This window comes from Belonocnema kinseyi, chromosome 1 (assembly GCF_010883055.1).
Source record: "Belonocnema kinseyi isolate 2016_QV_RU_SX_M_011 chromosome 1, B_treatae_v1, whole genome shotgun sequence".
Lineage (NCBI taxonomy): Eukaryota > Metazoa > Arthropoda > Insecta > Hymenoptera > Cynipidae > Belonocnema > Belonocnema kinseyi.
The window spans coordinates 170,384,849-170,407,416 of NC_046657.1; the positions used below are offsets into that span (position 1 = coordinate 170,384,849).

Genomic DNA, 22,568 nt, shown 5'->3' on the forward strand with positions numbered 1-22,568 from the left:
CTAGTCGGGAGTGGTGCTGACTGAAAACAGATGATTTGGAGCGATTCGCGCGCCATATGTTGGTCATTCTAAGGACTTATTGAACTACCCTCGTATCATGTACCATTTTCTAATGTTCAGAAAGTTGTAGAATAATGCTTGTGTCTTTCTGGGACTAATGCCCCCACAGAGCGAATTTTTTCATGAATGATACAATTTTCTCCTTAGAGAAACTCAATTCGCAATAGAAACTTTAAAGTGTATCTTCGTCGTCAAGTATAACTTAGGTATTTCTTGTGAGACTTTATACGAATCCACCAACAATAACCATGAATTACTTTAAAAATCCATTCATCTGAGAAATATTTATAAAATAATAAAAACCCCATTGTATATTTATAACGCAAAAGAAGCTCGAGAATAATATATTATACTACGTGCTTATTTATATGTATAAATATAAATGAAGGTTCTTGAAATAAATCTGCGAAACCCAACATTATTTGAAGAAAATTTAAATCTACCGCCAGCCGTTCCTCTACAACCCCCAGTGACGTTATGTACCCCCACCATGTGACATGTCTCGGATCCGGCGGTTCGAAATCTGTTCACTATTAACTTAACCCACAGGTTTGCGAATCGTAAAATCATACTGCCGATGACTTTATTTGGCGCAGCAGTTTTCACTTCAGTCTCAAAGGGACGCAGGACAGGGGTTCCTGTTACTATAGTCGGACCGCGATTCTATCAACTTTTCGAGGGATCTGTTCACGTTATCGAGGTCGTTCAAAGAAGTGAAGTTGCGCAGTAGACATATCCGCAGCAATAAGTAACAGCGGATGTTTTGAATCTGCGCATTATCTGCACAAATGTGAAAACAAATTAGAGCGACTAGTGGTGGCCTGGTGGGGGCACCAGATGTGAAGTAGTTCACCATTTCGGTGGTTGATAGAATCCAGGTTCGACTGTATTTTAGGGCAGCCTTTGAGGGGTAATTTTCTCGGTCAATTGTTGGATAAAGTAGTAATATACGTGCACGGAGAAAATCTATTCATGCAAATACCTGACGAACAATGGTGTATTTACACGCCTGTCGACTGGTCGTCAGCCAGCAGAAAAATCATAAAAGTGAAAGAGATGGGGGTACTTTTCTTTTAATTTTTCGCTTTCTGTCTCTTTCACTCTTATGACTTTTCGGCAGACTGGCGACCAGTAAACAGGCGTGTAAATACACCATAACAGAAAAGTTAGGTAAAATTTTGACTCAGCAGCGTTTAGGCGCAGGTTAACTTGGAATACGCATGTGCATCTTTCATTGGAGGATGCAGGACTTGGAAACAGTCGCTGCCAGGGATTTGTAGGTCTACTTATTTTCATTGATTCTTAGTGTCCGGGGGGGGGGGGGGGGGGGGGGCACGGGATGTCACTGCTCCTCAACTACCCGAACTTGTCATCACTATGGTTATAAATACTTATATCACAAATACCTATCTTGGGGGTGTAAAATGAGGAGACAGAAATCTTTTTCTAAAGATCTTATTAGGTACATAATTTACAATAAGTAGGACGTCTACTCGCGGAAGACTCAGTGTGGCAATCTTCACACTATTTGTGGTGTCCAGGGAATGATACATGATCGACGCAGTTGTTGGATCCCTCGCAGAGAATAATTTAACATAAGGGTTCAGAAAACAGTCGTGAATCAATGTATATTTACAAAGTTTCATTAAAAAGTACAAACGCCTTCGAAGTTACACGCTCTCTCCGAAGTGATTCTACTCTTAAACCTATTAGAAAATAATTTTAGTCTGACAGAAAATCTCTGCTTAAGAAGATTATTGACAATATCTTCAATTTTAGTTACGACACAGACGATTTGAAGTCGATTTTTTTCCATTCATGCATTCATACAAAACTATCTTTTGCGAATGCGTGCAAAGATGCTGCTTTATCTATGTTTTTTAACAATAGGATCTATTGCGCATTCTTAACATACATTCTTTTTATAAAATTGCGCATACGTGCTCTTTAATTAAACAGATATATTGCGCACGCGTAATGTATACTTTCTTTTGTAAGAAAAATATTCACAGCACATGCGAAATTAATCTCTAAAATGCTGAGTGAAGCATCGTTCTCTGAGAACTAGACAAATAATACTTAATGTCAAACAGCGCATTCAAGAGAAATTCTCTTGAGTATATTTGTTCCAATTATGTCACCAAGTCTCACACTTGAATCAAGGTCTTAAAAAATGCTGCTGGCAATAATTCTTTCCTTTTGCTATAATACTTTAATGACTCGGGAATTCCTACTAGTTTTTCTCAGCAGCCAAATTTTGGGGCTAGAAGCAGGAGAACTTAAATTGATTTTGAGAAGTCATCATTTCTTTATCGTCTTAAATCTGAAGCAGAATACCCCATAAAATAGTTCGACACTTCTGTTCTTCAGCATCAGATGGATCTTATTACAATTTTTTAAATTGCTAGACATCCCTTTTACCAGCTCTCTTCTAATCAATCCACAAAATTTCCTTTTAAGGTCCTTCTGCTTCACTGATTCCTACTGGTGAAAGACCTTTCATTTAGTCTATTCTTCCAAATCTTCAATATCCTGTGTAATCATACCATTGTCCTCTCGGTTGTCTATACTGGTTCCCTGCAATATGTGCCGGCTCTGGAGTTCTGTAGTATACAGTTTTCGGTCTTTCATTGTTGCTCCTCGATATTGCAGCTGGTTGGACAAAGGGAGGACTTGGCACAAAGGATTTCTGTTGCTGCTGTTGAATAGGTCTCGAAAACTTGAAAGAGTCTTCTGAAGGCTGCAGAATCGCATCTCTACCTATCTGTCTATGCAGAGGAAGAATAAAACCACTAGGCAGGTTTGCATCCTGGTTCAAAGACGGAGTGAGTGCCTCGTTTAAGGCCACATCGTATTCACTCTCTGGAATATCCTGAAGTCGCGTTACTTCGTTTAAGCGCTGCTTTACTCTGTAATTTCCGGGCCCAGTCGGCTGATCATGATCCTCCTTGGAATAATGACTGGGAGGTTCAGTCACGGGAATGACACGTCCGCTATTCCGTAGTGGTGAGCTTGAAGATGTTGGAAATACTTGATCTGTATTTTGGATTTGGTAGTCCACCGACCAATTGGGTGTTGCTTTTCCCTGAGAAATTTCTTCGGGTCGTCTTTGATGAGATTCCTCAGATCTGCTTTGATGGTCTTCGGGGCGTCTTTGTTCCTCAGGATGTCTTTGATAATCTTCAGGCCTCCTTTGCATTGGTTGATCAGGTCTTCTCTGCCTGTGCTCATCAGGTCTTCTGTGTGTTATCTCTTCAGGCCTTCTTTGAATTGGTTCTTCAGGGCGCCTTTGTACTGGCTCCTCAGGTCTTCTCTGAACGGTCTCCTCCTGTCTTCTTTGAACCGGCTCCTCTGGTTTCTTGTGCAAGTTTTCTTCTGGTCTTCTGTTCTGACTCCTTGCACTAGATTCATGTTCTTCGGGTATTTTGTGCAGCATATCTATTTGAATTACTTTATAAGCATTGTAATCATGCTTATCATCCGAAGTGTCCTTAGACTTCTGCTCCTCACGGTAATCTATTTCTGGTTTAGCTTCGTCCTTTCCACCAGCTGCCTTTGAACCTACAGGCAAAAGTCCTCTAGGGTTGGGATTTCCACCTCTTGAAGGAAGGAAAGGTCTTTTTACGATCCTAATGGCTGTCCTTGGTGGCGAAGTTGTCACTGGTTCCTCTTCATCATAGTACTCTGCTTCATATTCATCTTCCTCTTCTTTCTCTAGAAGATCTGGCTTTTGCGTAGGTCTCCAGTATTTTTCAGGCAAATCTCTAGTAGTAGATTCCTCTGCTTCAGTAACGTGAGTAGATTTATATTTTGAAGTTCTAGAATGCTCTTGATGAACTGCAGGGTATTCGTAGTTACCTTGCTCCTTGATTGGCTTTGGAGAACTTGGGGTGCTTGTGGTTGTGCTGGTTGTGGTAGTTGTAGAAGTGGTGGTTCTGTCGTATATGTTAGTACGTTGCGTGGGCTCGATTGATTCCTGCGGGTCTTTTGTCCTTGACTTGAAGCGATCAAATTCCCTTTCACGATTTGATGGTCGAGCCAGGTTTGGTCTTTCCGATTCCTGAGACCGGTTGATTGTTCGTTCTTTCTCACGCTCTGCCACTTTTTCCGGATTTCTGTCCTTCCCACGATCCAGTGATCGATCTCGGCCACGCTCTAGTCCTCGTTCTCGGTCGTAATAACGATCCCTGGGGCGTTCAGGGTGCTTCCTCAGTCGCACGTCATCCTCCTCGTCACGGTACCTCGTTCTATGAAAGAGTCAAGTCTCATTACATCACATGATTCAAAACTTAGTGCATAGTTATATAAATGTGAATGTGTGATTTCAGTAATGGGTATCTGATTCGAAATATTTTTTTTATTTATTCATTAAGGGCATGTGACACAGCTAAATACCTATATTACCGACCTCACTTTATCAGTTCACTGAAAGTTTTTTTGAACCTAGGAATTTTTTTTGTAAATAAAATATCGAGCTGAAACTTTGGAGAATGTATAAGAGTACAATGAAGTACGTTTAGGTACTGCATTTTGGCAGGAATTTCACTGAAAATTATTTCATCTTTTTTCTGAACCTCGAAATTTTTAGAACGTTCTAACTTTGTTTATACATAAAATATCGGTCTCAAACTTCGAGAAATGCAAGAGCCGAAAGAAAACTACGTTTAAGTACAAATATTAATAATAAAAGATGTAAAAAAAAATATTTCAACTATCAATTCCATCGGCATCAGCCGAAAACGTTGTACACGAAAATACGAACCCTGGCGGCCACTAGACGAGGCTCTAGAGGGTTTGTATTTTCGTGTACAACGTTACCGGCTGATGCCGACGGAATTGATAGTTGAAATTTTTTTTACATCTTTTATCATTAAGCTTTGCACTTAAACGTAGTTTTCTTTCGGCTCTTGCATTTCTCAAAGTTTGAAACCGATAATTTATGTATAAAAAAAGTTCGAACGTTCAAAAAATGTCGAGGTTCAGAAAAAAGATGAAATAATTTTCAGTAAAGTTCCTATCAAAATGCAGTACCTAAGCGTACTTTATTGTACTCTAATACATTTTCCAAAGTTTCAGCTCGATATTTTATTTACAAAAAAAGTTCTTAGGTTCAAAAAAACATCCAGTGAACTGAAAAAGTGAGGTCGGTAATATAGGTATTTAGACGTGTCACATGCCCTTAAGCATTCCCCAAAATCGAAAATCGAATTCAAAAATCAGTTCACTTTCTTTGAAATACCCTATAGCTGACGAAGTAGAGTGTTCCAATCTGGGGAGTGTTGTGAGCTTGTAAATGTTCTGAATTAATGGTGGTTGCGATGATCGGCGGTTTAAGTTTCAAGCGTGTCGTGTACGTTACCTTACCTGTAGGGACGTTCTAGATCTCTATCTCTCGTTTCGTAGAAATTTCTATCACGTTCCCTAATTGCAGGCCTCCTCCTAATAGGTCGGCGAGGTCTGATATCCTCAAGTTCATCATCATAATAGTCATCTACCAGGGGAGGATCAACTGGCCTTCTCCGGCCCTCCTCTGAAATTATACTATGGTTAGTAATTGATGGGTACAAATTTAAATCTTAAATATAGAACACTCTCCAACGTAATAGATATTTATAATAGAGTCTAGGTTGTTTACCTATGGCCGGTTGGGTGGAGGTGACCTTGTAGGCGAATCGGTCCTGTTCAGCAAGTGGAACTGGTCTACGGATTTTCGGGGGTGCCCGTGGCCTTGCGTAAACTGAACTACTTGGCGCAGCGGGTTTTACAAGTCCCTCTGTATTTCCATTGGACGCAGTAGCCGTCGGACCTGTATCTTTATCTTCGTAATCGTCTTTGAACCTGATTTTTAAAAAGATAAAACATGAAAAACGATACTTTCTTTTCTCTCTCTTGGTAGTTAATAAAAAGAGAATGTAACCTTGAATGCAAACTTAATTTCAAAAGAATGACTATTGTTTGTAAAGAAGCATTGAATTGAAAGCAAATTTTTAACTATTTAAATTAAGATTGATGCACAAGAAATGTTAATGGACGCCTCAGGATGTAGAGTCAGGCAACTAATTTCACAATTAGCTTCAAAGTCTTCAAAGGAAGTGGTACTTTATTTCAGGACTCACGAGTCCTCAGTTATCATAGCTATCTGAAATCTCACCTCTTACGTGAATAGAGAGATTAGAAATAAGGTACTATTTGAGACCTGAACTGTGATAGCCATTAGAAATCTCACCTCTTGTCGGAATATCGATCATCATCCTCATCTTTAGTCCTTGAATCCAAACCCCTGCGTTCATCCAATTCTGCATCCTCTATATCCTTGCTTCTCGGCGCACTGTCATGGTCTCTGTTCCTAATCCTAGGATTTTCTTCCACAGGATCTTTTCCACCCATCAACGGATTCCTCCTATTAGGTCTCGCTGGAAATCTCTCTCTGGGAGTTTTCTCACTGTCCTTCTCCCTCTCATCCCTTAAAGGTATATCTGGTTCCCTTGGTCGTACCGGATCCCTAGGTCGAGCCAAGTCTCTATCCCGATAATCTCGATCCCTCTCTCTATCCCGTCTGTACTTTCTGTCCTCATAATCATCATATTCTCTTCTATCATATCCACGAGGCCTACCTCGATCATACTCTTCATCGTAATAATCCTCATAATAATCGTAGGCCGGACGCCTTCTGAAAGGTCTTCTTCTTCTTCCAGGTTCCCTATCTCGAGATGCGGCACGACCTAAGGATGTTGCGGTCGGCGGTGGTAAGGTTGTTGTGGTCGTTGTAGTGGTGGTGGAGGAAGTGGTCGTCGTCGCTGCTTGATAAAGAGCATCATTTCTGTGCCAGTATTTCTTCGAGTTTACGCAGTCTACTTCAGATACGAAGTGGCAAATAAAGGTTTTTTGGTCGAAGGCGGTGAAGTTCGCACAGAGGAAATCATATCGAGTGCCGTATAGACAGTGATGGTAGACCTGCAATAAAAACGAGTTTAGTATCAGAAAATGATTAAGTGAGTTTCATTTTTAATTTAATTGGAACAGGCCATTTTAAACTATAGTTACGAATTACCAGACGAATTGCGTCCTATTTTTGACATAATTCAGGACAAAACTGAAAAAGAATGTGTTGGCTCAAAATAGATATCGCTAGCAAATCGTAAGAACTACCTAACACATTGCAGTAATGTACAGCCAAAATGTAGGAAATATGTGCCAAATCATAATATCGAAGTCATTATTGATAAATTGGAATTAGGAATTGTTACAAAATCGATATTAAGTTCTTTATTCCTGTTGTTACAAATGCACCTGAAAATCATACAAAGTATCTACCAAATTTACATTCCAAATAATATGTAACTAATTCATGACCATTGCAATAAAAAAGTGCTCTGTGAAAATTGAAGAGTGGCCCGAAAGCGTAATAATTTATTGCGAAAACATCAGAATTACATACCAAATCGTGATGGCTATGTATTAAACTGTGTTATCTGAATAAAGCCATTACAGACATTCTTTTCATAGATTTCCACGTTGATTATTAAGTTTATAAATCGTATTTATGAATGCTAATTTGAAGACAGCTCATAAAAGATCATCAGTTTCATTCACGGCCCCGACTGTGCAGTGGCGATAAAGCACTTAGCGATGCTTATACCACACTTCTAACTATTAACAAGGTCGCGTATTCTACTAACGTCGCGTTATTTTCTATATCGGTCTAGTTATCGGCGGTTCTGTGTAAGAAGAATCTCCAGCTACGTACAGATGACTATTTCACCATATTTTTAATCGAGTTCATGCCTGTGACAAGCGGCAGCTTTCTCACCAGACAAGTGTGCGCGTAATTGCCCAAGTTTCAACGTGGATGGACACTCACGTTTTTCAATTTATCGAAAAAGGCTCGAAAATGAGAATCAGAAAAATGTATGTACAACGCACTTTTACGAATTTCGCTTTCTTTCTTCGCCTTCACTTTCAGAGATGCTTCATGTATCTGTCAAAGATCACTCGCTAAACTCTCGATATTTGCATGACAATGGTTGGATCGCTTCGCTGCCTCTCAAAGGCGAGGAATCATCAACGACATTAAGCGGAAGCACTCACTATCGCTTTCTCGATCTGGAAATATCTTCCACTAACATAATCAAGAACCGGAAGTTTATAGATTGCATGGAAAAAAGACATATCTTCAAGTCGAAGTTTATCCTTGTTTCCATCTTCAGGCTTGAAATTAAATATTCATGGGCTATTATTCGAAATTGAAAGATAAGAAGAGACATCTCCATTTCAAGTTGAAAACATTCTTTCCAAAGCATCTATCCGTGGCATTTTCTAACCTAACGACGTGTGAAATAGCGACCGTATCTAGATATTCACTATCACTGCGGATGAGTCGACACCTTCTGCTTGTTCTACTTTGTGTTTTAAAATTTGCAGAGAAACTTTCATTCAGGGCCTAAAATATTTCAAACTTCGCACTACAAGGATAAGCCAACACACCTTTTTTCACGTGTGATAAATAAACAATTATAAACAAACATTTCAGCTAACAAAATGAGTTAATTTTCTACTTCACACTTTTTAATATCGGCCTTCATACTGTGAAATCCGAACTGCACACGGTGTACCAGGCAGCATAGCATTTTAGGACCTGCTTCGATTTGTCTAAAAATATATTTAGTGGTTATTGCACACTAACTTTATTAGGATTACACTAATGAGGATTACAAGTCCTTCCTAATTGCCAGTTGGGAAAAAATTAGCCTGTGTAGAAAGAAGACCTTACTAGGGATTTTCGTGTTTTCATTCCTAATGATATACCAACAACATTTAATTGAAATACTTTCACCAATACATAGTATACAAATAGTTTACATTGATGTACTTTTAGAGTTAAATTATTGTGTAATTTAGATATCTTAGCTGTAGTCCACCGTATTAAGGAAGTAATGCATCAAACAATAGTTTATTGGCACTTGCATCACGTGGCTGGAAAAATGACTGCCGCCAAGCCGAACGGCTGATTACTTTTGTTATGTATTTTATTCGAAACGGATTGAAATATACAATCTTAAGCTAATTTCTAAATCATAAAGGAATCGAAAAGTATCTAATTTAGCTGTAGGGAGAAGAAAATTTGCAATTTAAGGCTACTTATATTATAAAACCAATAAACCAAAGTTACGTAAACTTTAAGACCATTCGAAAAAAATAAGGCAGTGAATGTCAGTTTAGATATTGAAATTGGACAATAAATTATACTCCAGTGTTGGAATAGACATGTAAAATCCTCTTGCTCATAATTTCCGACGACGTGTTGCCGCGAGTCATTTCTGTTGGCGATTAACGTTCCGTAACGATACATTAGCCTTTACAGAGCCGCGACTTATGGCTTTCCCTATGACCCTATGACTTTTGCACTGCCTATTTGTATTGCTTCCAAGATTATACAATTTCGTTTTCTTTGAAATGTTAAAAAGTTTCACTAAAAACGCAAGAAACTTTTGCAAAGTATTTTGTTATAAAATTGTAGTTGATATACTTATAGAAATAATTTCAAGCTAAGAGGAAAGAAACACTATTGAGAAATAAATTTAAATATGTGAATTAAAATTACCTGGCATTTATGAGGAACACTAGCGTAAAATCCATCATGAAGTCCATCGCATTTAAAATCGATGTCCTCTGGCATGCTGTTGTAAAATGGATATTCACTGAGATTATACCCATTTAATTCACGTGGTAAATTTGGATCCCAGATGTAGTCGATTTGGGGAATTCCCGTTAAGGTGTGGCCTGTGGTACCATTTCCTTCATTTGATAGTGACGTTGGATCCTGAAAAATGTAAAATCATTTATTAGCTTCCGAAGCATCTAAATAATTTTATTTTATGGCAAAATGTATTTTTGAACACTGATAAATCATCAGCTCAGAAAATAGCACACTAGTTAAAAATTACATTCTCATAAAAGTTTACTTTATTACTGATTTCCCTTTCCATTATTCCAAAGTTATGGAAGAGTTACGTATTTGCGAGTTCTCGAAAAAGATAGTGTTTCCCTTAGGGGCTGTACTTAAATTACGCAACGGATTATAGGTCCTATTTAAGTCCTCCCCGCACCCCCTGTAACAAACCCTAACAAAATATGCACCCCTCCCCCTCTCACTGTACATAATTTTCAGTTTCCAGAAATTTTTTGTTAGTTATTGCTACTAGAATTCGGCAGGGTATCCGAGAAATTCATTTTCAAAATTCCCTGATTTTTCCTTGACTAATTTTTCATTTTCCTTGGTAATTAATATTCAAAGACTTGTTATATTTTGTCGTATTTCTTGTTGTATTTTCAATCTAAAAAGATAAATTTTCAACAAAAAAGTGTCATAGCTTATATTTCAGTCATAAAGGTGAAATTTATTTTTAAAAAACAAGAATTTTAAAAGCAAAAAGACAAATTTTCAACAAATACAAGGTTTTCAAACAAGAAAAAAATTAAATTATATCTAAATTGTTAAACCTTCAAGACAAAAGATGAATTTTCTTTACAAAAACTATATTTTTAATTAAAAATACGATTTTTCAGAAAAAAAGAACTTTCTACGAAACTGATGCATTCTTAAGCAACAGAAATTAAATTAAAAACCATGAAATTAATTTTTTTCCAAAAAAGAGATTTTTTACCTAAAAAAGATGAGTTTCAAAAAATTGAAAAGTTAAATTTTCAGTTAAAAATTAATTTTTTATTATAAGAAAGGCTTTTACACTGAACAGTTAAATTTTCAAACGAAGACATTAGCATTCAATCAAAAGAATATATTTTTCACAACGTAGTTTAACGTTTGCCCAAGTAGTTGAATTTTCAAATCGAAAATATAAAATTTCAAAAAAATGTTGTATTTTCTGTTAATAAAGATTTAAGTTGACATTTTACGATGAAAATATGAATTTTTAAACGGGAAATAAGTTTCTACGAAAGAAAAATTGAATTTAAAATTTAAAAAATGACTTGAATACAAAAATGACTTTTTAACAACATTGTTCAATTCTTTGCAAAATACTTCCATTTGTATAAAAAAGACGAAATTTTTCTCTTAAAACAGATGAATAAAAAAAAGTTGAATTTTAAACCAAAAATAAGTTTTTACGAAAAAATCGAATTTTTAATCTAAAAAGACGAATTTTTTCAACCAAAAAAGATGCATTTTTAACAAAATAGTTGAATTCTCAACCAAGTAGTTGCATTTTTATCTAAGAAAGATGAACGAACTACGTAAAGCAGATGTATTGTCGATAAACAACGACATTTTTTTAAAGTTGAAGTTACATACAGAAAAGATTGAAGTTCATTTTTCAACACCAAAATACAAATTAAAAAAAAATATACATTTTTAAAAAAAGAGTAGAATTTTCAACCCAAAAAGTATGGTTTTTTAGTAAAATCGTTTTATTTTCAACAAAATAGTGAAATTTTTATCAAATAAAAGATGAAATTTCTTTTAAGACTCTCTTGAAATTTCTAAAAAAAAAAGAATTTTTAAAATAATAGTGGAATTTTCAAGCAGAAAATATTTCTGTTCTCTTTACAATACCAAAATATTAAATTTAAACCAGAAGTAAATTTTCTACAATATAGTTAAAATTCAACAAAAGAGCCGAATTATCACGCAAAAAGGATGAATTTTTAACAAAATTGTTGAATTTTCAATCAAACAGTTATATTTTTATCCAATAAAGATGTAATTTCTGCTAAAGCAGGTGAACTTTAAAATAAAAAAAAACAAATTTTTAAAAAAGTTTTTAATTTCTAACCCTACAATTGGATTTTGCTTCCAGAAAGATAAAATTTCTCATAACCTAGATAAATGAAAAAAAGCCTTCGAAAAATAGTTGAATTTTTATTCAAAGAAGATTTCGGTTCACTTTCCAACACAAAAATGAGAATTGTAAGCAATAAGTTAATTTTCTGATAAATAGTCGAATTTTTAACCAAAAAGTATGACCTTCTGACAAGATTGTTAAATTTTCAACCAAACAGTTACATTTTTGTGCAACAAAAATTAATTTTCTGCTAAAACAAGAGAATTTTTAAATCAAAAAGACAAATTTCCAAAACAAAAAATTTGAATTTTCATTCAAAAAGATTTCAATTGACTTTTCAACGCAAAAATAAGAATTTTAAGCAGAACGAAAATTTTCTAAGAAATAGTAATATTTTTACTGAAGAAAGATGCAATATTTTTACTTGAAAAGATGAAATTATTAGTCAAAAAGACAAATTTTCAGAACAAATAATTTTCATTCAAAAAAGATTTCCTGGACTTATCAGCAACAAAATATGAATTTTGAACAAAAGTTTCATTTTCTACGAAAAGTGGTGGATTTTTAGACCAAAAACGCCAATATTTTACAAAAGAGTTTAATTTTCAACCAAAAAGGATATCCATTTAAAAATAATGTTAAATTTTCAAACAAATAATATAATTCAAGAGTAAAAAGATAATCCTTAGGAAAAAGTTATTGCGAATTTGTAAAAATTACGTACTTGAGAGAAAGAGCCCCTTGCCCCTCCTTAACAAATTGTAACAAAATGTCTCAAGCCCCCCTCCCTCTCTTTGTGCTGTTAAGAAATTTAAGTACGGTCCCTTAGGCACACAATTATTCAAACAAAACGTTATTTTTTAGTTTATATTCATCTTGTTGTGTTATTGAATGTGAAGATTATAATTTAAACGATAATAGGTAAGTATAGTTACTTTTTTTTCTTTCCTCTAGTAAGGACTTAATTGGCAAAAAAAAACATTGCAAAAACGTTAATAAATTTTTCCTGCATTCCGCATGTCTTTTTCTTTCTTCGACACCTTGCCATTTTACAAATAGTCGAAAGTAGAGCATAAAAAGTTATATAAATGTTGAACCAGTTAAATAAATGAAAATATGCCTTTCACTTTATTTATTTCAAATATATTTGAATAATGTTTACTAAGTCGGAAGAAAGTGTATATTTTATTAAAAAGGCGCTTATTAAAAAAAATTTCAATTATTTTTCTCTGAGAAACATTAAAATATTTAAGAGACAAGTCCGACAAAAAATCTTCCGCTATGTTACGTATGTTAATTATGTCCCGATAGGAAATTAGACCGCAAAAAAGTTAAGCGTTATTTATGGAGGTCATAAAGGCCACTTCCGATGATTTGAGGGAAGCTAAAAAAAGTTGCTAAAAATGTTGCTCTAACCTCTATACACTCTCCTGCAAGAATGTTGGTTTTGATGCCCTCTTTATTACTTAGACGAAAAACTATTAGTGGTTTCAAATAATTGTTGTTTGTTAACAGTTACGTGATGAAATGGTCGTAATTTTGTAATTCATTGGCTATTACTGATAATAAAATAGTCACGTAATCGAAAAATAGGCTTGGAAAGTATTCTTAAAACTGAAAATGTAAAATAATTCCTCGGATATTAAAATGCATTTTAATATAGAGATAGAGATATTTTAAAAACCTTCTAAAAAATTCCAGAAGATTAAACAGAACATTCTGAATCATATAAAAATATTAAAGTATATTTTAGGAAAGAAAGAATGTTTTGAGGTAATAATTATAAAGATTTTTTTACCTTTTTTGGAAATTATCAGTTTCGAACATTTAGGCGCTTGAATCTAATTTTTTAAACAATTTGAACTTACAGCTTAAAAAATTTAATTTAAAATTAAAGCATGGAAAGCTAAAGTGTATATGTAGAAATTAAATAGGTATATTTAATGTTTTCGGAAACTTTTTAATTTAATTTTAATGCAATAAAATTTTTTTAAAAATTGTTTTATGTTCTAGAATTTATAATTATTGGATAATTCTTGCAAAGACTTATTTTTAGGGTCCAAAATAAGAAATCTGATTAGATAAAGGGATGTTTAGTGACTTTCAAGCAAAAAATAATAATTATAAGTGTTTAAATTAAAAAAGTCCGAGATATTAATTTCGCTGTTTTTTATTATTTATTTTATAGCTTGGAAATAGGTCTAAAAAATAGTTCCATTATTTATCGTAAAGATCAGAGAATTTTGCTCTTTAATTTTGCTTTATTGTTTGTCGCCCACGTTAGGGATTTTTCTAAGATTATAAATACGAAGAAAAAGTCTACTTTTTTTCAGTATCCATTCTGTCAGCTTTTCATTGTCTTTATTTGATCCCAAGTGGAAAATATTTAGATTAATTTTAAGTTTAACAATAAATATCGTTACTGAAATTATAATTTGCCATCGTAATTATTTAACTAAATAAAAATAATAAATTATTTATTGAAAATGTACGGACCTCAAGTTCGTCACCTTCGTTATCTTCTGCTCGAGGCTCTTCGGTTGACGTTGTTGTCGATGTTGTGGCAATTTTGAATTTCGGTCTTGAGGCCTTCAATGCTCCCGAAACTGCTGTGGCTAACAGAATACCTAGAAAAATATTTTCATTAATATTTACTTCACTTATCAATAATTATATATAATAATCAACAAGTGTGCCCAGTGTACTATAAATTAAATTTTTTATGTATCCAAACATTGAGAATTATTTGGTTCCATTTCTAAAACTTTCTAAATTGTATTGTTTGAAAAATATTATATTTTATAATATAAAACAAATTAAAACCAATGATTAGTTAAATAATTAATTTTAACTTATAATGTCCTCAGTTACTTGAATAAGCGTTTGAAATTAAAAGATTTTAAATTAAAAACGTTAAATAATAGAATAAATTCCAATCCAAAGTTTTTGATATTAAATAACCTGTAAATAAAGAATACTTGAAATTGTACAATGTACACCGTTAAGGTTTTAAAGGCTATACAAATGATAACGCTTTCATTCCTAAGCTTATCAGTTTAGATAATTTCATTAATTAGCATTCAAAACTGAAAATTAATTAATTTAACAACTTGAAAATGGACCATTCTCAAATTTATAACGTTTCAAATTGAAATTTTTTGAATATCAATAACTAAAAATGGTGCAATATCCAATTTAAAGCCTTTCAAATTAAAAATGTGCTGCTTTCAAAACTTGAAATAATAAATTTTGATTTATTTTTTGTAATTGGCGATTTTATATTTAGGGCAATGACAATTTGTCAAATTCCTTGATTTCCTGAAAATCTCTGAGTTCCTTGAATTCTTTAAAATCCCTGATTTTCCTGAATTCCTGGAAATCCTCGAATTTTTTGGATCACTGAAAATCTCGGAATTATTTTAATTCGTAATTATCTAAATGCCCTACATTCTCTGATATCGTTAATTCCTGAAATATTCAGAATTTTCTGTATTCTCGGAAATCCTCGACTATTCTGAATTTCTTGAATATTCTAAATTCCGCAAATTCTTTGAATTCTTAAAATCCCTTAAATCCTTTTAAATCTTATGAATTCTCTGACTTCATAACATTTCTTGAATTCCTTCAATTCTTTGAATCATTTTAAAGTCCATGGAATTCAGGGAGCTCCTAGAATTCAGGAAATTCCGCGAATTCAAGGAATTCAGTTTATTCAGATAAATTTAGATATATCTTGGAATTCGGAAGAATTCAGTTGATTCTAAGAAAGTTACAAGGATTTAAAGGGATTTGAAAGAGTTTAGTGGCATTCCAAACAATTCAAAAGAATAAAAAATCATTAAAAACTGAATATTTTTTAGCTTACTTTTTAAATCTTACGAAGAATTTTTCAATATTAATTTAATAATTGTATCTTATAGTTGAAAAAATCATTAAACCAATGCTTGGACAAATAATTAATTTGAACGTGTAATAAACAAATCTGCTTATGTTCTTGAATAAGAATTTCAAATTAAAATTGTATACAGGAATACTTAAAATTGTATACTTTCAAAAAATTGAAAACTGAAATTTTACAACTTAATAGTGGACTATTTTCAAATTTAAATCGTTTAAATTAGCAACATTTTGAATTTAAATGGATGAAAAATGGTACAATATAAATGTATAGCCTTGAAAATTAAAAATTAAAATCTTTTACAACGTAAGAATTGCAAAGTCAAAGATTTATGAAAAGTATTAATAACTGAATATTTTTAAAATATCTTTTCAAATTTCCAAGGCCCTTTCTACTACTTGGTTGAAAGTTAAACTACTTTGTTTAAACTTCATTTTTTATGAAGATTCATCATTTTAGCTGAAATGCCTAAATTAATAGGTAAATTTGTTGAAAAATCGATCTTATTTTCAAATTAATTTTTTTTTAAAATGAAAATTTAACTATTCTAGCTTTTTGTTTAAGAATTTATCATTTTTAACTGCTTTGTTGAAAATTCTTTTTTTGGCAACAGCTTCATCATTTTAGTTGTATTGAATTATTTTGTTGGAAATTAATTTTTTAAACTGAAAACTTTACTACACAATTTTTGGTTGAAAATTTATCTTTTTAAGTATAAAAATCTAATAGTTATTCGGTTTGATATGCATGCATTCTGTTGAAAATTCGTTTTTTGTCAAAAATTAATTTTGTTAACTGAAAATTTAACTGTTGTATTTTTTATTGAAAAATGTATTCTTTTTCATTTAACAATTCAACTATTTTTCAGAACGATTTTTGTACAACCTTTAACTGTTGAAAATTAAACATTGCATTTTTAGCAGACAGGTTTTCTACTACATTCAATTGTTGAATTTTTAAAAGAACGATTTGCTACCAAATTTATCTGTTGCATTTTGAACTATACTACGCATTTCAAATTGAAATTTATTCTATTTTACAAGTTAAAAATCGAACATTTCCAAATTTCGAAAGTTTAGAATTGAAATTTTTTGAAATTTGAATTGCTGTAAATTGATACAATATTACATTAGCAGCTTTTAAAATAAATATTCACATTTTCCAAATCTTAAAAATTAAAAAAAGGAAAATTTATTAAAAAATTTCAAAAAAGCATTAATAACTCAATATTTTAAAACTAGCTTTCCAATTGACCAAGCCCCTTTTAAAACTAATCAAGGAAATTATTTACTGTAACATTAAAACCATACAAAATTATTTTAAATGTAATAATGTTCCAAAGTGAAAGCATGTTTAATCTCGCTTGTTATATTTTAATTTACATTGATTCGCCGATAAATAAATCAAACTAGAGATAAAACTATTATTTGAAGTTAATTTAAAAAGAAAAATCCTTTCACGTACTTAGACGCCCTCTGACAGACTTTACGTGTTTTGGGTAACTTACCGTTATTCACGCGTGAATTATTGCCAGATTTTTATCTCACGAAGAATACAAATTGCGTTCTTGTATTTTGTACAATGTGAGCTCAGAAAAAAGTGCGAGAGTCATGAACAATGTTTATGGCAGAATAAAAGTGTTTTCTATGCGGGTCAAAATATTCAACGAGTTTTACTGTCCCCTTAACACAGCGTATTTTTTAATAAATGAAATGCCAGGGCCGCGAGGAGAATTCGTCCGTGAAGAGTATTTTTAAAAATTTCCAGATAAAAATTTAATTTCGAGTTGTAGATCATGTTTCGAATGAGTAAATTTGAAAAAATGTAAACATAGGCGAAGTAGATGAATTTTGGGTTTGTTGCCGAAATTGATTCTTTATTAACTTTATAAACCACAATTTTTCTGAGAAAAGATCTACTCACTTTGCTCCACTGGGAAATAAACCACACCCAGTGGGCAGAAATTTTGGCGACTTCTTTACGACATCGTTACGACATATTTACGACAACTTTACGACATCCTATGTCCATGCCGTTAAGGGGTCTTTACGATATCGTAAATAAGTCCTATGATCTGACGATGTCTTTACGCTATCACAAAGACACCGAATTGTCATGGACATAGGATGTCGTAAAGTTGTCGTAAAGATGTCGTACAGATGTCGTAAAGACGTCGCCAAATTTGGTGCCCACTGGGCAGAACTTCTGATTTCTGATCGGGCGCTGTTCCAATTAAGCTATTAGAGAGATAGTAAAATTAGAGATAAAAAATATCGATCAACTTAACTCTTTATAAAACAAAAATTGAACGTAATTTCTGACTAAATGGAAAAAAAATTTTAAAATGGTTTAATTACATTTTTCTGAAAAAAGATCAAAGTGGAGGGAACTGAGTAGATCTTTTTTTAGATTTTTTCTTCTCCATATTGTCTGAAATGGCGTTAGGTATTTTCTGTTACTTGAATTCTGTTTTTAAATTCTCTTATTGGAAAATTTTTTTATTTCAAATGCCACGGATTGTAGAATGACATCTACGCTGATCGATAGTAACTACCTCTGATGATAATAAAGATTCCTTTAAGTTGCTCTTTATCAATTGTCAAAAATACTAGAGGCTCCAGATAAACTTTATTTTTCATTAGTACCGAGATAAAACGATCCTAATCTCTTAGTCCTTCTCGAATTTATAAGCCCACTTCCAATTATCTCCCTCCCAAGCTAGAGGCTTATAGAAAATGTGATGAAAAGTTTTTGCTTATGGGTTTTTCTGGCCAATGATGGTTCTCTGCTGTCCCACTTGCTTAAAACAAAAAATTTAGATTCGTCGACTAAATATAAAACGTAACTAAACTTGTTGATAATTGAAACTGTTGTTATTAAAATTGAAAGTTGTGAATGATCTTAAAAATAGTATATTCAAAGCTTTTAAAATTGAATTATTTGATTAACAAGTGAAGAATCTCAAAATTGAATTATGTCAGTTTAAAATTTCGAAAATAAAATATTTTAAAAACTGAAAAATATTAGATTGGTATTCTTAAAAATGGCTGATTAAAAATTCAGAGGTATTAAAATTTTGTTATTTCTGATTAAAAACCTTCAAATTAAATAATTTAAAAAATTGTTTATTTAAATAATTTTTAATTTAAGAAGATCAATTAATGCATGATTGTGTCTTATATTGTCTAAGATCTTTACAATGAAACGATTAAAATTTGACGATTTGAAATTGAAAACTGAAGTGGATGTTTCAAAGTCGAATTTAACGAAATTACAGAATTTTAGATTGTTAGTACATACAAAATTATAATATGATATAATAAACAGAAAAATTGTAATTACCAAGAGTTTCAGAAAAGTTTCAGAAAAGTAACTTTTTATTTTAAAAAATAATAAAATCAAAAATTTTGTTTCGCCGACTAAATCTAAATATTAGTAGTGAAATTCGACGGGATTTTCTCCGAATTGTAATAAAATTAGAAATAAAGTTAGTCCAAACTAACTGAATGAGACTCTTTCATATAAGAAATAGTAAAGAGGATTCAAAAAATATATACTAAAAGGAAAATAAAACTCTCCAATATATAAGTTTAGCCTTTATCAAAAAAGAGAGCGAAGAAGGAATGAAGAAATTGCGATGTAGGAAAAGGAAGGAAACGTTTTTTTATAAAAAGATAGGTCAAGAATTGGCAGGAAAAAAATGAAGAAGTGATAATATAGAAACACAGATGTTTTATAGAAAAAGAAGTTTAGTAAATATTAGAGGAAGTAAAAATAAGAATATTTTGTATAAAATAATGGAAAAAAGGAATTTGAAAAGACAGGTTCAGAAAGGATGACAGAAGAAAGGAGAATGTAGATTATAAAGATGTTAAAATATGTTTTGGAAAAGGCAGTTAAAGGAAGGTCAGCTGGGAGAAGATATTAGAGTGAATTGAAAAAGAGGATTAGAATTAGAGGAAGTTAAAATAAGAGGCAAGAAGATGTAGATACTAAAGAAATAGAAAATATGTATTGAAAAAGGCAGTTAAAAGAGGATAGGTCATGAGAATAGGTGAGTAGAAAAAAGTTGTAGAATTAGAGTAACTTAAAATAAGAGGAAAGAATAATGTAGGTACTGAAGAAGTATAAGAAATGTATTGTGAAGGTAGGTGAAGAAAGAATGGGAGAAGATAGTTGAGCGGATAGGAAAAGCGATGTAAAATTAGAGGATGTTGAAGTAAAAAAAAAGAAGAATATGTATAATGAAGAAGTAGGAGTATTTTGTGGAAAAGGCTGTTAAAGAAAGATAGAATGTGAGAAGATAGTAGAGTAAATAGGAAAAGAGGCTTAGAATTAGAAAAAGTGCAAATAAGAGGAAAGGAGATATAGATGATGAAGAAATAAAAAATATGTATTGCAAAAGGTAGTTGGTGGAGGATAGGATGGAAGAAAAAGTGAGTAGGAAAATACTTCTAGAATTAGAGTAACTTAAACTAAGAGGAAAGAAGAATTTAGATACTAAAGGAGTAGGCCAAATGTATTGAAAAAGGTAGATCAAGGAACGATGCGAGAAGATAATGGAGCAAATAGGAATAGAGATGCAGAATTAGAGAATGTTAAAGTAAAACCAAAGGAAAATATAGATAATAAAAGAGTAAAAATAAGTTTTAGAAAAGGCAGTTGGAGGAGCATAGGATGGGAGAAGATGATACAGTGAATAGGAAAAGTGGTTTAAAAGTAGTGGAAGTTAAAATAAGAGGAAAGGAGATATAGGTATTAAAGAAATAGAAAAAATATTTTGAAAGAGACAGTTGGAGGAGAATAGGAAGGGAGAAAAAGTGAGTATGAAAATAGGTGCAGAAATTAGGTAAGTTAAAATAGGAAGAAAGAAGAATGTAAAGGCTAAAAGAGTAGGAAAAGTGTATTGGAAAGGTACGTCAAAGAAGGGCAGGAGAAGATAGTGGAAAAGATAGGAAAAGAGATGTATATTTAGAGGATGTTAAAGTAAACGAAAAGGTGAATATACGTAATAAAGGAATGAAATAAATATATTGCAAAAGGCAAGAGGATGATGATAACAGTAATTGGAGATAGTAGAGTGAATAGAAAAAGAGGTTGATAATTAAAGAAAGTCACAATTAGAGGAAAGAAGAATGTAGATTATTAGGGAATGTTGAAAAGTTAATGGGAAATTCAGATAGAGGCAGGATGCGATGAGGATAGGAGAAGATAGTGTAGTGAATGAAATAAGAGGTTTAGCATTACAGAAATTTAAAAGAAGAATATAGAAGAATATAGGTGATAAAGAAAGAGGAAAAAGTGTTGGAAAGAGTACGCGGAGGAAGTATGAGAGAAGATGGTAGAGCAGATAGAATAATATAGTAGACTTAGAGGATATTATAGTAAGTGGAAAGGAGAATATACATAATAAAGAAATGGAAACAAATATTGCGAAAGGTAAGTGGGGGAAGATAAGAGTAGTAGAAGGTAATATAGTGGACAGGAAAAGAGTGTGAAAGTTAAAGAGAGTTATAATTAGAGGAAATAAGACTATAAATTATTGGGGAACAATGAAGAGGTACTGGAAGAGTCAGATAGAGGAAGGATGGAAGAAGGATAAGAGAAGACAGTGGAGTGAATAAAATGAGAGGTTTAGACTTACAAAAATTTTAAATAAGAGTAAAGAAGAATATCGATGCTGATAATGGGAAGAAAGTGTTGGAAGGAGTAGGTGGAGGAAAGATGTTAGAAGACAGCCGAGTAGATAGGAAAAGATATGTATATTTAAAAGCAGCTAAGGCAAGAGTAAAGGAGAATATATGTGATAAACGAATAAAAGAAAAATGTGTTTCAAAAGGCAAGTGAAGGAAGATAAGAGTAGTAGAAGTTAGTAGAGTGGATAGAAAAAGAGGTTGAGAATGAAAGGAAGTTATAATTGTAAAATGATTTGATGAAACAAATCAATCCTTTCTTCGACCGTTGATATTTATTGATTTCAAATCGTAGATTTCAAATTCTTTATGTCTTACGGTCCAATCGTGAATCAAAAAATAAATATGAGTCAAAAAAAAAAAATATTCTTCGAAACTCAGATATTTATTTAATAGAAAAAACTCCTTTCAAAACTTCCTGACGTTTCAGTACACATGCGTACCTTTTTCAAAGGTTCTTAAACCTGAGTCTCAAAAAATTTTTTGAGACTTCAAAAAATGACTAAATTTTAATTAATTTTCTTAAAACTATTGACTGAAATGTTCCTTTCTTTTTTACTAAAAATTGATCTGTTTGACTATTTAAACTACCATCAACTCAGTTTTAAGAACCTTTGAAAAAGGTACGCATGTGTACTGAAACGTCAGGAAGTTTTGAAAGGAGTTTTTTCTATTAAATAAATATCTGAGTTTCGAAGAACATGTTTTTTTGACTCATATTTATTTTTTTATTCACGATTGGACCGTAAGACATAAAGAATTTGAAATCTACGATTTGAAATCAACAGGAAGTTATAATCACAGGAAAGAAGAATATGGGTTATTAGAGAACGGGTAAAAGGTACTGGAAAAGCCATATGGAGAAAGGATGTGAGAAGAATGGAAGAAGATAGTGGAGTGAATCTGGAACTGGAAGAATAAGAGGTTTAGAATTAGAAGAATTTAAAATAAGGGTAAAGAAGAATATCGTTGATAGTAATGGGCACAAAGTGTTGAAAGGTGTATAAGGAGGGTTGGTGGGTGGAGATAGTTAAAGAGATAAGTTAGGAACAATTTTCAAGATGTCTCAAAAAAATTAAGTTTGTAAAGGAGACAAAAGAATATGGGTTGTACAGT

The 22,568-nt window shown here is 32.4% G+C and overlaps 1 protein-coding gene across 2 annotated transcripts in view; it reads right to left on the bottom strand.

Moving 5' to 3' along the window:
• Positions 1–1,508: 1,508 nt before the first annotated feature.
• Positions 1,509–22,568, bottom strand: part of LOC117182640 (zinc finger CCCH domain-containing protein 13) — a 78,043-nt gene continuing 56,983 nt past the window's right edge. For both annotated transcript variants that reach the window (XM_033375751.1, XM_033375745.1), the window contains exons 3-8: positions 14,358–14,488; positions 9,662–9,880; positions 6,287–7,014; positions 5,696–5,898; positions 5,425–5,590; positions 1,509–4,307 (exon numbers count right to left, since the gene is read on the bottom strand). In XM_033375751.1, coding sequence (XP_033231642.1) covers positions 2,585–4,307; positions 5,425–5,590; positions 5,696–5,898; positions 6,287–7,014; positions 9,662–9,880; positions 14,358–14,488 — 3,170 coding nt within the window. In that variant the 3' untranslated portion in view covers positions 1,509–2,584. The remainder of the gene's footprint in view (positions 4,308–5,424; positions 5,591–5,695; positions 5,899–6,286; positions 7,015–9,661; positions 9,881–14,357; positions 14,489–22,568) is intronic.